General features: G+C 48.2%; 5 protein-coding genes across 5 annotated transcripts; 2 read left to right on the forward strand and 3 right to left on the reverse strand.

Annotated features, from left to right (window-relative positions):
- Positions 1 to 270: 270 nt before the first annotated feature.
- Positions 271 to 1,207, reverse strand: BT62DRAFT_315771 (uncharacterized protein). Its single transcript, XM_043180478.1, has 4 exons — positions 1,041 to 1,207; positions 626 to 957; positions 473 to 573; positions 271 to 423 (listed from the first exon to the last, which is right to left on the reverse strand). Exons 1-3 carry the CDS (start codon positions 1,044 to 1,046, stop codon positions 507 to 509), a joined length of 405 nt encoding a protein of 134 aa, XP_043037308.1. The 5' UTR covers positions 1,047 to 1,207; the 3' UTR covers positions 271 to 423; positions 473 to 506.
- Positions 1,053 to 2,860, reverse strand: BT62DRAFT_901802 (uncharacterized protein; the record flags this gene model as incomplete). The annotated part of the gene is made up of 9 exons (XM_043183474.1): positions 1,053 to 1,232; positions 1,284 to 1,431; positions 1,482 to 1,529; positions 1,579 to 1,655; positions 1,705 to 1,791; positions 1,836 to 2,298; positions 2,349 to 2,599; positions 2,667 to 2,677; positions 2,731 to 2,860. The coding sequence occupies 9 exons, from the start codon at positions 2,858 to 2,860 to the stop codon at positions 1,053 to 1,055; spliced, it is 1,395 nt and encodes a 464-aa protein (XP_043037309.1).
- Positions 2,861 to 5,375: 2,515 nt separating this feature from the next.
- Positions 5,376 to 11,064, forward strand: BT62DRAFT_953103 (putative ABC transporter). Its single transcript, XM_043188255.1, has 13 exons — positions 5,376 to 6,002; positions 6,056 to 6,138; positions 6,187 to 6,638; positions 6,690 to 7,033; positions 7,091 to 7,334; positions 7,395 to 7,990; positions 8,053 to 8,404; positions 8,466 to 8,609; positions 8,669 to 8,837; positions 8,893 to 8,995; positions 9,056 to 9,581; positions 9,642 to 10,105; positions 10,169 to 11,064. Exons 1-13 carry the CDS (start codon positions 5,497 to 5,499, stop codon positions 10,584 to 10,586), a joined length of 4,401 nt encoding a protein of 1,466 aa, XP_043037310.1. The 5' UTR covers positions 5,376 to 5,496; the 3' UTR covers positions 10,587 to 11,064.
- Positions 10,720 to 11,426, reverse strand: BT62DRAFT_315891 (uncharacterized protein). The gene is made up of 3 exons (XM_043180479.1): positions 11,325 to 11,426; positions 11,095 to 11,263; positions 10,720 to 11,036 (listed from the first exon to the last, which is right to left on the reverse strand). The coding sequence occupies exons 2-3, from the start codon at positions 11,238 to 11,240 to the stop codon at positions 10,853 to 10,855; spliced, it is 330 nt and encodes a 109-aa protein (XP_043037311.1). The 5' UTR covers positions 11,241 to 11,263; positions 11,325 to 11,426; the 3' UTR covers positions 10,720 to 10,852.
- A 141-nt stretch (positions 11,427 to 11,567) lies between these two features.
- Positions 11,568 to 12,824, forward strand: BT62DRAFT_902212 (oxidoreductase; the record flags this gene model as incomplete). Its single annotated transcript, XM_043183485.1, has 7 exons — positions 11,568 to 11,615; positions 11,671 to 11,802; positions 11,854 to 12,093; positions 12,143 to 12,266; positions 12,321 to 12,506; positions 12,557 to 12,681; positions 12,726 to 12,824. 7 exons carry the CDS (start codon positions 11,568 to 11,570, stop codon positions 12,822 to 12,824), a joined length of 954 nt encoding a protein of 317 aa, XP_043037312.1.
- Positions 12,825 to 13,858: the final 1,034 nt, after the last annotated feature.

The raw sequence follows: 13,858 nt of genomic DNA on the forward strand, positions 1-13,858 counted from the left end.
CAACAAATAGGGAGGATGAACAATAGTGAGGAGATGCATCAGTGATGCTCCCAAAATCAGCAGAATGGAGTCCCTGCGAGTTAAGGCAAGTCGGAAGAGCATGGTGGAGCAAGGAGGGGGTGAAGTAGATCGGCGACGGAAGGGTTTTGAGTTTTGTACTGCTCCACCGCCGGACCGGGATCCCCGATCAGATTTTTTGCTTTAACGTAGCGGCGTTCACCAAGATTTGGGGTGTACACACTTGAAGAGCCTTGAGGAGCATCTAAATATTCCCTGAGCCGAAATTGAATCTCGAAGATCAACCCGCGATACCTAAAGATGTTGGTGCCGTTCTATAGCCGCCGTAGAAGCATCAAGAACGCGCTAAAGAATCATCTTTTCATCATGGAACAGCAACTCTGATGAGAGCATCGCTCGTATACTCTTTTAGAAAGACGTCAATTATCTGTTCCCAAGGCATTCGATTGCATACCTAACGATTACCTTCGCCTATATGGTCTTGATCGCTACGAAGACAATTCTGCGCGTATGTTGCAAAGGCATTCCGACGCCTGTGAAAGCACGAATAATTGGCTACTCCTGACCATCAACGGCTCATCAAGTTCTTTTCGAACAAAGACTTTACCTATAGTCATGTGAAATAGATCCGAACACCGCCAAGAACGTGTTCCGACCAGCTCTGGTAACGGCCAACCTGAGGGCAAAGATGGGCGATTTCTCATAGTATTCCTCCGAAATGATCCACACGGCAAATGATCCGTCTTGAAAACGCTCTTCTGGAATAAGGCAAACTTCGTATTTTGAAAGATCCAAAACCTTTATTACCTGCCTGAGATAATCGATGAATTTTGGGAACCCGCAAAGTTTATGTAAAATCTGTGCGAAAAGCGATCTCCCGTACCTTTTCTGCGTACATTCAGAAGTTTCATCTTTGCGGCGTGATTTGAACATTGGCGTCTGAAAATGAGCGACCTTATCACATTGAATTCATCGACTAAGCAAAGGAAACAGAGAATGCTCAAACACACACTAGGACTCACACGCATTATACGTTAACGGAATGCTCCAGCCACCCAGCCATTCACAGAATAGAATCCATACACCTTGCACGGTTCGGGCTTGGCTAGAAGACTCCCCCACGGATTCTTTCTAGGTCCGAGGGTACGTACTAATCGCGCACCATAGTATGCGAGGATCTTGGCGTCGGCTTCCGCTTCATGGCGATTGTAAGCCTACATTTTAAAGTTAGAAACTAAGATACAAAAGCCGTAAATGAAACTTACAGTGAAGATTGAGGGTATGCGTCGCTGGCTGAGGAATTTGATGGTGTTAGGCCACGTATCAGCGCTTTCTTCTGAGAGACCAGAGTTGAAGGCGACGGCAAGGTCGGGGTTTTGGAAGTGAGAACCAGCACCAAGCTCATGGTACAATCTACAAAAAAATACGAGTCGGAATAAGCCTGTAAGATACAGCATACGTACTCGCGACAATGCTCGTGGAAACGAGCGCGGGATTTGCTTTTGCAGTCTCTGCATGAGAGTCAAGCAACGACACCGATAATGGATGAAGCGGCCGCACGAGCATGTGTCCATGGTCATCACTTTGGAAGACCATGGCTTCATCATATTTGGCAGTTGTGGACCACAAAGAACGAGCTTATCACGCCGTCAAGGTGAGCCTGGGTGTTAACAGAAGTAGCATTACCTTGAGAGTCTTTACCTGAGGAAGTCTGTGAAGAATTTCCTCAAAGACTTGGCCAGCTAAGACTTCAGCCTCATACGCGCCGACGATCTTTGCGATATAAGTCACAATAGACTTCGTTGAAGAATGCTTACATGAATAGTCAACGTTTCCTTTGTGGTCCACGCGTCACCCTCGTTCAAGTGTTCCAATGCCCATAAAATCGTCATAGGCATCGACAGCTGGTTCGAGACCGCTCGGACCACCACAGATGTAGGCAAAGCCGCACCAAACGCGCTCCGAACATCATCTTGATACTCGTTCTCCCACGTCGCACCTTGTAGTGTAAGCCAAGCATCCTTCAAACGCTCCGGGGCCCAAGAAAATGGCACGGGCATTCCACTCATCAAGCCTGCAAAGAGAATATCAGCACGCAGTTGCTGATTGATCTGACACTGGGTCAGTCCCTCTTCGTAGGCCTGGTCCCGATGTATATGGCGGACAGCTTCCCAGTGATCGTCGCAGCAGTAGAAAGCCATTTTACAGTCTGGACAAGAAGAAAGAGACGAGGAACGAAGTGGCGAGGGTTTCATTCGGAGGAGACGGTCAGTCCTGGCGCTTTAAAGACATAAAGGTGGAGTTTTTGTTTGTGAGGATGCGTAACATACCAAGCCATGCAGCGGGGTTGGAATGCTAGCAGATTTTGTTCAGCGGTATTCAGTGGACGTCCTTCTTTGCGAAAGGGCTGCATGATTTGACTGATTTCATTTTGAACTATTTGATCACCGAGAGTATTCAGAAAGTTGATATCGGTAGATGGTGCGTCAGCGAGAGAAGAAGTCAGAGTCATGACGGCAAGAGGGTTCTTTTCTACTGCGTCCAGTGCCTTGCAGATTGCTTTGTGTTTTGGCCAGTCATTCTATAAAAATGTTCGCTCCACCGAAATCCGAGATTCTGGGGGGGGGAGGGGGGGAGAAAAAGCTAACTTTTTGGCAGTCTAGCATGTCTCATTAGTCAGAAAGCCGTTGAGGGGGAAGAGCGGTTACACACCTGTTCCACAGTATGACACGCGTTTGCAGCGTGTACAGCGCGACATCTTTGTATTCGGACCTTCTGTTTTGAGGCAGGCGTAGCAGGCTTGAGAGTAATTGGCAGTCAAAGGAGGAACACGATCCATCATGGTGGCAGAAGGCACAGGTCACTTCCCAAAAGGAGCACACGCGTTGAATTCGGCTTTCGGAACTTCGGCCCGACCTCCTCCCAATCCACGTCCCCTTACTTGAGCTCGATTCTTCATACGTTGTTCTGTGTTCTAGGTCTCCTATCCGGGGAAGAGGGGGTGCCTTTGCGGCTGTCAGGCTTTCGTATCTATCTGCGGCGCTGGACGGTCTTCGTACGCCAGCACTAGCTCGACAATGAGTCGAAGCTTTTTTTTTGGACAATTTGAAGACGGGGACTGCGGTCACTACGAGGAATCTGCCATGCTCACTGTCTCAATGCATCGAAGAACGATATCAATAGCTTTTATTGAATTGGATGTACGAAGGCTCTCTTATACTTTATTCAAGTCCAATCTGTTGCCGTGGCGTGCAGCGCCACGGTCCGGATGTCGGGTTTTTTTTGGCAACGACTTGCGCTCATTACCGCCCTTCTTCTCTATCTTGTCACTGTCTTGACAGCGGGTTGGGACGAATTTCGTCTTTATCAACGCCATCTGGGTTCTCCCAATGCGCAGAAGATAAATAATACTGCCATGTAAGTAGAAGTGGATCTGATTCATTTTGTTGAGAAGTCTGTCCTTCACGCCGCTTCTAAGCGCAGTCCATCGAAAACATGCCGCTACTTGCACGAAAATGAATTCAAACAGCTTCTCAGTTCTGGATGCAGGTCCATTCCCTTTACACCACCCTGTCAGGTGCTGTCTTCTCGTCTGGACCGCCTTTTTCGCCTTCATACCCTTTGCGTTGCTTATCGAACAGCGGTCCACCCAACTTGGATTCCAACTATGCTATGAGGATGGAGATCGATGGTGGGTGTGCATAATCTGGAAATGAGCTTCTCAGAAGTTGTATCATTCGCGGAAGTGTCAGACCGTCTCTCGCATGCTTGTCGATCTCAGTACTTGCTCCTGGTAGGCAGCTATTTGGGTGGATGACAGATGTATATCTGACCCATTGCAGGCTTTTAACCACAGCAAATTGAGTCGGGATTCCGACGGATTTTGCTGCCCGGGTCGATTTCAGTTGCATTTTGACTGACGCGCGCACTCACCTGGCAGGAGTGATCTAATCAGTGAACAATTTTCCTTCGCTTAATTCCCCTGGCGGGGGCATTAGAATACGGGAGCCCTGAAATTTGAATACGGATGTCAAGCTGGCTTTCATCTTGGAATTCGAAGTGCGCCCCGTGCTTCTGATACCATTCGAACACTTCGTAGCCTACTTCTATGACGAATCAGAATTTGGTCATGATTTCGTGCTGTGAAAGACGCGGCTCAGTAGGTACTTGCTATCACAGTGGAGTATATATAACAATATAGCACTCGGATTATCGCGTGTCCGTTCACAATCTGAGGGACAAGAATCACCGCCGTCAAAGACATAATTATCGATTTTATCTTGCATAAGCGGTCTGTTTATTCCCACCTGATTATATTTCTGAATCGTATGTCATTCATGTAGACTACACACAAGTCCCACAATGGCCCGAGCCTCTACTAATCTATATCAACCCCGAAGAACCTCGTAAATAGAAATTAGTACAATAGGCATTAATCAATTTTGGGTAGCGGCGATTGAGTTTGGAGGCTAGATCTGGTATGAATCGTTGTCCAATAAATAATCTCACGCAGTCGGTGTCTTTTACTTTGACTGACATGGCGGGAAAAGTATTCCTTTCAGGGGTTGCCAGGGTTCCCAAGGGCCAATGCCAAAGCCGTAATGACTGCATGTCAGGCACCGGAGCCCGGGAGATACCGCGGCATTGACTGTCTGCCGCCAACGTCCCACTGAGGCCAGAGGTTAGGAAGGATGATAGTATGTACTTGGAATTGAGATGGTCATGGGTGTTCCAGAGGGAATACATCGCAATCCGAATTGAAGCACGCCACACAATTCTGACCTTGTTTGTCGGGCCAGGAGGAATAGGCAGTCATTCCGCCGCTTCTAAAGATTCCATCAGGAACGAAAGAAGCATAAATGTGCCGGAACGATCACGCAGAGATGGTTGATTCCGTTTTACATATGGTGCGGAACTAACTGAAACGAGTGAGTTGAATAATAATCCTTGCGTTAGCGAAAGAAAGCTCAGGAATACTTGGAGTTCTTACGATACCTCTTGACAGAGCGGGAATAAACTTCCATACCCTTGCCGATCTGGGCCCCAGTTCATACCAGCAATTTTTTACATAAAAGGTCATCCTTGGATGGCATGTGAACGTTTGGACCGTTCAAGTTAGTGTACCAAATTTGCCGGTTCGAACTAGGACTTTTCTTATTGAAACGTTTATGAAGTACCTTAAGCGAGGAAGCCGCCACCATTCAATCAGCATACAAGTCCCAAGTGGCAGAATTACACAAAAGATGGACGTACGAAAGTTTCGGCTCGTATCTTGGCTCGATCGAGCATGATCTGAGTTAAAAAGTCACAAGAGCTTGGCAACGCCGGGCCTCGTGCTGTAACCAAATTGTGCATATGTCAGCGGGCCCCTGGACGACTACACATTCCTTAAATCAACAATCATGAGCGACGCTGCGTTTCTTTCCACCGTACCATTTCTTCGTTCTTTTTCTTTCCCCTCCGTCGCTGTCATCGACGATGAGAACACAGGATCCCAACGAAAAAGTCACCGAGGGGATCTCGGCCGACCATGAATCTGCTATCACAGCCTATGACGCCAACCCATTTCCAGAGGATGCTGAGCAAGTCGTACAATTGGCCAGGTCGTTGACAAATGCCTCTCTGGCTGGGCAGGGCCTTCGTGACGACGACAATCCATTTGAGGGTTGTACTGACCCACGCATGGATCCCCGGTCCGGCAAGTTCGACTACCATCTGTGGATTCGCTCCATTCTTCAGATCACCTCACGCGACCCCGACCGGTATCCTCGTCGTACAGCTGGCGTCAGTTTTCAGAATTTGAACGTGTATGGGTACGGGAAGCCTACTGACCACCAAAAGACCGTTGGGAATGTGCTCCTCGACTTGCCTAGGATGGTCGGGGGTTTGGTTGGAAGCAAGGGCCGAAGGATAGATATCTTGCGGGACTTTGAAGGTGTGCTCAAGCATGGCGAGATGCTAGTCGTTCTTGGTCGTCCTGGCAGGTGCGTTGCTTTTTTCTCTCTGTTCAGCTAGGCGTGACAATATTTTCTCCTAGTGGTTGCACGACGTTGCTCAAGACCATATCTGGTGAAACCCACGGCTTTTTCGTCGAGAAGGACGCAAAGATTAACTATCAAGGTCGGTTCCATTTTACGGTCGTGTAAGCTTATTTTGAGTGTCTTTCAGGTATTCCATGGAAGACAATGCACCGCGATTTTCGCGGCGAAGTTGTCTACAATGCGGAGACTGACGTCCATTTTCCCAATCTCACCGTCGGACAAACCTTATCGTTTGCTGCTCGTGCCCGGACACCCCGTACGCGTCTCCCTGGTGTCTCGAGGGACATGTGGGCCGAACACATGCGGGATGTCGTAATGGCGGTCTTTGGTCTTTCCCATACGTTGAACACCAAGGTCGGAAATGACTTTGTCCGCGGCGTTTCCGGTGGAGAACGTAAACGTGTCAGTATCGCAGAGGTTGCACTTAGCGGTAGTCCCCTGCAATGCTGGGACAATAGCACTCGTGGTCTCGATAGCGCAACTGCACTAGAATTCGTCAAGACTGTCCGGCTTTCAACCAAGTACATGGGTGCTACCGCTGTTGTCGCGATCTATCAGGCTTCTCAGGACATCTACGATGTGTGTAACGTCATGATTCTCGATTAGTGCCCCCCTAATTTCGTCCCACAGATCTTCGACAAGGCCGTCGTTCTTTATGAGGGCCGCCAGATATACTTTGGCCGTACGGAGACTGCGAAGCGGTTCTTCGTCGACATGGGCTTCCACTGTCCGGAGCGTCAAACCACCGCAGACTTTTTGACTTCCCTCACTAATCCCGCCGAACGTCAGGTTCGACCCGGATACGAGTCAAAGGTTCCGCGTACACCCGACGAGTTTGCCAAGGCATGGAAGGAGAGTGAAGAGCGAAAACGTCTCTTGCAGGAGATCGATCAATTTGACCGCGAGTTCCCCATCGGCGGCGATCAGCTTGACCAATTCCGAGTTTCTCGCAGAGCGCAACAGGCTAAGGGAATGTGAGCTGGGCCTTGCGCAATTTCGTGTTCATTACTTTCTCTAACCTCTGTCTACAGGCGCGCAAAGTCCCCATATACCCTCTCTATGCCTATGCAAGTAAGACTATGCCTTCGTCGTGGCTTCCAGAGACTGCATGGAGATATGACTCTGTTCTTCACCGCTCTCTTTGGAAATTCCATCTTGTCTTTGATCATCTCCAGTATTTTCTACAATCTTCCCAAGGACACCGGCAGCTTCTATAGTCGTGGGGCATTGCTTTTCTTTGCTATCCTTATGAATGCTTTTAGTTCCGCTCTTGAGGTTAGTTTCGCAGACCTCTATCTTCATCTCGGAACGTCCGATCTAATGATTATTTCATAGATTCTTACATTGTACGAACAACGCCCCATCGTTGAAAAACATGCTCGCATGGCGTTCTATCACCCATCATCTGAAGCTATCTCCTCTATGATTTGTGATCTGCCTGCGAAGATCCTTACGTCTATATTTTTCAATACGGTCCTATACTTCATGACCAACCTGCGTCGTACGGTCGATGGATTCTTTGTCTTCTTCCTCTTTTCGTTCATGTGTACTTTGGCAATGTCGATGATTTTCCGGACCATCGGTGCACTGTCCCGGACAATTTCCCAGGCCATGGCTCCTGCTGCTATTCTCATCCTCGCTCTGGTTATCTACACGGGCTTCACGATACCTACATCTGGAATGCACGTCTACTTCCGATGGATCAACTACATTGATCCCATCGGTTACGCATTCGAGAGTCTGATGGTTAACGAGTTCGATGGGCAACAGTATCCTTGCTCCGCTTACGTACCATCAGGACCATCATACTCTGACGTCGGCTCTACAAATCATATTTGTTCGACGACGGGATCAGAACTTGGTTCAAGCTTCGTGTTGGGCACCCGGTATCTCCAAGAAACCTTCAAGTACCGTCGTTCGCATCTCTGGAGGTGGGTAACGCCGAATTCTTCGACTGATATGAAATTCCCATGTACTGACGTCAGTCCTTCAGGAACCTTGGCATCATAATTGGCTTCATTTGCTTTTTCTGCTTCACATACATGACGGCGACTGAATACATCACCGCAGCCAAGTCCAAGGGCGAAGTGCTCGTGTTTCGACGTGGGCACCTTCCTCCCAAACCCAGCAAGGCTAATGACGAGGAGGCTGATGGCGATGCACTTGACGAGAATAAGACTTCTTTGGTTCGTCAGCAAGATCAAGCAGTTGGGGCACTTCAGAAGCAGACCGCTATCTTCCATTGGGAGGATGTCTGTTACGATATTAAAATCAAGGGTGAACCGAGACGACTGTTGGATCACGTCAATGGATGGGTCGAACCCGGTACATTGACTGCTCTCATGGTAGGACTTCGTTTTTACAGTGCGACATGGGGGGCTATCGCTGATTTTGATTGTGATGTAGGGTGCTTCTGGTGCTGGTAAAACCACCTTATTGGACGTGCTCGCTAGCCGTGTTACGATGGGTGTCGTTACGGGTTCTATGCTGGTTGATGGTCACCATCGGGACAGCTCATTCCAACGCAAGACAGGTTATGTTCAGCAGCAGGTGCGGTCCGCTTCAAACGTTTTACCGGGATGATACTAATCATAGTTTGGTGTCCTTAGGATTTGCATCTCCAGACATCAACTGTTCGGGAGGCTCTTGAGTTCAGTGCTAGGTTACGACAACCAAAGCACATCTCGGATGCCGAGAAAGTGGCATACGTTGAAGAAGTCATTCGCTTGCTAGAGATGGGATCGTATGCTGATGCTGTCGTCGGTGTTCCTGGTGAAGGTATGCGTTCATGACTTCTGGCTGGTTAGCTCGGTGTTTGATTGAATCCAATCAGGTCTCAACGTCGAACAGCGAAAGCGCCTAACTATTGCTGTGGAATTGGCTGCCAAGCCTGAGTTATTGCTCTTCCTTGATGAACCTACTTCGGGTCTAGACAGGTAAAATCCATAAGCCTCTGTGGTCACGATGAATAGTCCTGATATATACTCTGATCCTAGTCAAACCGCGTGGTCAATCTGCACACTTCTCCGTAAACTGGCGAAAAATGGCCAAGCCATTCTATGCACTATCCACCAGCCCTCCGCGCTTCTCTTCCAGGAATTCGATCGACTTTTGTTCCTCGGTCGTGGTGGGCAGACGGTCTACTATGGCGATATTGGCAAAAACTCGCAGACGATGATTGACTACTTTGAGCGTAACGGTGCTCCGCGGTGTCCTCCTGACGCCAATCCAGCCGAATGGATGCTTCAAGTGATTGGTGCTGCCCCTGGAGCTGTTGCTTCTCGCGATTTCGTTGAGGCATGGAATCAGAGCCCGGAGCTCGTTGCTATCAAGGAGGAATTGGCACGCAAACGCGAGAACGCGAAACCTATCGATCCCGTCGCTATCACCGACGTCAACGCTACCCGCGAGTTTGCCGCTCCTTTCTTTTCTCAATATCTTATCTGTACATATCGGGTTTTCCAACAATACTGGCGCACTCCTTCATATATCTATTCCAAAACGGCTCTTTCGGTTTTGACGGTGAGTTTTATCTTTTCGTCTCACGTCGCTGTCTTTTGTTCAAGGTTCTTAATCTTATAGGCATTGTTCATTGGTTTCTCGTTCTTCAAAGCCGACAATACTCTCCAAGGCCTGCAAAACCAGATGTTTTCCGTTTTCATGTTGATGACCATCTTCGGTAACTTGGTGAATCAAATCATGCCCCATTTCGTTACACAGAGGTCGCTGTATGAAGTTCGAGAACGCCCGTCGAAGACCTATTCATGGCAAGCTTTCATGTTGGCGAATATCACAGCCGAGTTGCCCTGGAACTCGCTGATGGGCGTGTTGATCTTCTTCTGCTACTATTATCCCGTGGGCTTGTACGCCAACACCTACGCGACGGACACCATACATGAACGTGGTACTTTGTTCTTCCTCTACATCTGGTCGTTCCTCGTGTTCACATCAACGTTTACGGACATGATCATTGCCGGTATTGACACGGCGGAGACTGGAGGAAACCTTGCCAACATGCTGTTCTCGCTGACATTGCTGTTCTGCGGGTAAGAGAGCCTCTTCTCCGTCAGATTCGGAATTGCGGTCTGACTTGACATATCTTTTTTTAGTGTCCTCGCTGGTCCAGACGAGTTCCCCCATTTCTGGATATTCATGTACCGCGTATCCCCATTTACCTATTTGGTTGATGGCCTATTATCGACAGGTCTAGCTAATACGGCGGCGACGTGTTCGGATATCGAGGTTTCGGTGTTCAACCCTACGAACGGAACAACTTGTGCTCAGTACCTCGCAGACTACATTGCCGTAGCCGGAGGCAGCATCTCCAATCCTAACGCGACGTCCAACTGTCAGTTCTGTTCCGTCACGTCAACGAACGCTTTCTTGACCCAGATCAACTCATCGTACGATCACCGATGGCGGAACTTGGGCATTTTTTGGGTGTACATTGTAGTGAACATCGCCGGTGCACTCTTCTTCTACTGGCTCGCTCGTGTACCAAAAGGTGCCAAAGCGAGGAACGTCTAGGAAATGTTGGCGCGATAGATCCTGGTTGTCTTTTTTTTTGTTTTAATGATTGCTGTGAGACTCATTCTCCTCTCGCATGACCTAGATAGATACCTTTGGGACTCCCTTTCGCAAATTCGCATATCTACACACACTTGATCTACACGTAATTGCCTACATGTATTAGTATTTACAATCTATTGGATTTCATTCTCGTTCTTGCTACATTGTGACCCCCGTTTTTATATCTATTTTACGCCTCATGATTTCGCTCTGGACACATCTTTCTAGCATTGCCCTATCTTTATTGATATATGTCCGTGGTAGTAGTTTACCTGTTCTTCTATTACTAACAAATTGACCTTTACGGTCATGGGTGAGTGTATGATATACTCATCTCTATCCTCCAGGTAAGGATCAACTAGTGAAGGATTGGCAGAGTCGGTTTGTTGAATGAGGACTTTGGATGTGCTGAAAGTCTGCGGTACATGATTCTGACTCTGTCTTCTATGTGAGAATAAACACTTGCAATGATCCATGGTACAGATTATCATAAAAACAGGACTTCTTCGCTGGCGAAATCCGGCGCTTCCCGGACAAATAGTGGTTTCGCTGTGTTTCACAGCAAATAATATTCAATGCTAGTATCATCAGCAAGTTTGTTGTAGATCGCATAATACCTCTGCGACCCCATCAATCTAGTAATTGTAATAATCAGAACATTGGACAGCATAACAACCGATAACAGTGACCACGTACGTCTATATAGTGCGTCTCGGAGCCTCGACTGTTCTCTGGTTGCTGTTAACATAAGGCGGTGCTGAGGAAGAATTACAGTTGGATGGCCACATTGTCAATATGGAATAGCCGTATTGTTGGCGAAACACACAATACGGCGATTCCGGCTTTGTCCACGTGGCTGTTAGCAAATTTAAATATCCTGCAGCTCTCACCACGATGATTCCCACTGTGGTGACGCTCGTTTTTGCTGTACTGGTCCTCATGCTAAGATTTCCTTTCAACCGTAATAAATGGGATCCTAAAGGGAAGGTTAATGGTATCGAATCCTTTGATGATCGTTGTGCTCAGTTTCTTTGGAATGTAGCACTGTTATGTGACTGGCGGATCCCAGGGCCTAGGGCTTTCAGTCGCCCTTCTTCTTGTCAAGCTCGGTGCAGACGTGTCCATCGTCGCCCGTAACGAAGATAAACTACGTGCTGCACATGCCGAGATGGAGGTGTGTCTCTTGTACTTCTACTTTGCTTCAAGTGGATCTAAAGCCACATAGAAAGCACGGCAGCTTCCCAGTCAAATTCTCAGATGGTATTCCTACGATCTCAGCGAGTGTAAATCGTCCGAGGCTGCATTGGAAGCTGCATCCGAAGGACACAATGGTCGTTGCCCAGACGCTCTCCTCTTGTGCGCCGGGGCGGCAGTACCAGGATTTTTTGTGGAAGAGGACGAAACGTCGATGAGAAAGGGAATGGATAACGGGTACTGGGTGCAGGCATGGTCAGCTCTGGTACGTGTCTCCTGGTGTTCTCCGACTCAGTCCTTCTTAAAACTACTGTGACTAGGCCGGCGCAAAGCGCATGGTGCGGGAGAACAAAGCTGGAAAGATTGTGCTCGTCTCTTCTTTCCTCGGTTACATGTCAATTATGGGCTATTCCTCGTATGCGCCTGCGAAACACGCGTTACGAGGTTATTTTCCCCCAACTTCTCTGCAGGCTGCTACTAATTTTTCGACTTATGTAGGCCTAGCGGAAACGCTTCGTTCGGAAATGCTCCTGTACGGAATTTCTGTCCACACATTCTTCCCTGGGACGATCTATAGCCCAGGCTATGAAGCGGAAAACAAAAGCAAGCCGAAGATTACTCTCACAATTGAAGAGACGGATGGAGGTCAGACTCCCGACAAGGCTGCTGAGGGTCTATTGAAAGGTTGGTTCTGATTACGGTTAGCATCCGGATCCTCCTTCACTGCAAGCCAGGTGTTCAGCGCGGCGATTTTCATATATCAGCGGACTTGTTAGGGAACATCTTCCGTTCTTCCACCAGAGGCGCGACACCTCGAAATCATGTGTTCCTAGATGAGATCTATAGTTTCATTGGCTGGGTACGTCTCTACTTCAGTAGAAGGACTTGGCTGATGTATTGTAGGTGATACTCCCTATATGGCGACGGTCCGTGGATTCTACTATCAAGGGACACCGACAAGAGCATCGTTCCTATCTGGCTGAGAAAGGTCTTCTTTCATAATAAGAGATACGAGGTTATTCCCAAGTTACTGACATTCTGTAATATCGTTATCTCCGAGTCTCTCGTTTATACCCACCGGATTGCTATATCGTCCTCAGGCTCGAATTAGTCTTACAATGTAGTCTTCTCTTCCATCAGACGATCCCTATGTTGGTGGTCGCGGAATACTGCGGCTCTATACTCTCGCTCTCGTAGTCCAGTTGTCAGTTAAAGCACCTCCAGAGTGTGCCAGTTCAAGCGGTCGGCTCGTTTTTGGATGCCGCTTGATACACAGGTATGATTCACGAGGCGCTACGCTGGAGAGAGGAATACATGGAGGGCATGAAGTGGCTGCCTAGGTCCACAGCAACTGCCCATATCGCAGGTTCAGAAGGTTATGCCGTGGTAAGACGATGCTTTCCCTGATACCAGAAGCAGGATGTCATCATTGCCATGACTGTTAGCAAACAACTACTTCCGTGGGAAGAAAGTCAGCAAAATTCGTTGGAGAAATTTGACGATTATTGATCCAGTACCCCTGAGAGAGCCCTGAGCATTTCCTCCATATGTCCGAGGATGATCTCGGGAGCTTCCTTCGGGGCTGTCAATGTGGAGGAAGATGACAGCATGCAGAATGATAGCTCAGTGCATCAAATGATTTATCAAACTACTTACCATTTCGGGTTGCTACAGTTGCGCTACAGGTTTATACAGGGTCGTAGGCAAGCCATACCACACATAGATGTACACACGTAGAAGAGAAATGAAAGTAGCATGGGGCACATTTTCCCAAGTGCATTGTTGACAGACTTGCTTTTCGATAATTTCAAGTCTAAGCAGATTTGCACCGATACTTCCGCCGATCGACACTGATCTGAAACCTAATCGGAAAGATCTTCCCGCGGGTACCCTCTTTATACCCTCTTCACCATTGCTGTTTACATCGACGACCTCACTGCTCGCCGTTGTAGACGACGCCCAGAGGCATTTTTTAATACTTTATACCATGGACATTGCGCATATTCCTCCATCCTCAGAGTCGGCGTCGACCGTTA

This window comes from Guyanagaster necrorhizus, assembly GCF_019112545.1.
Source record: "Guyanagaster necrorhizus MCA 3950 unplaced genomic scaffold BT62scaffold_21, whole genome shotgun sequence".
Classification (NCBI taxonomy): Eukaryota; Fungi; Basidiomycota; class Agaricomycetes; order Agaricales; family Physalacriaceae; genus Guyanagaster; species Guyanagaster necrorhizus.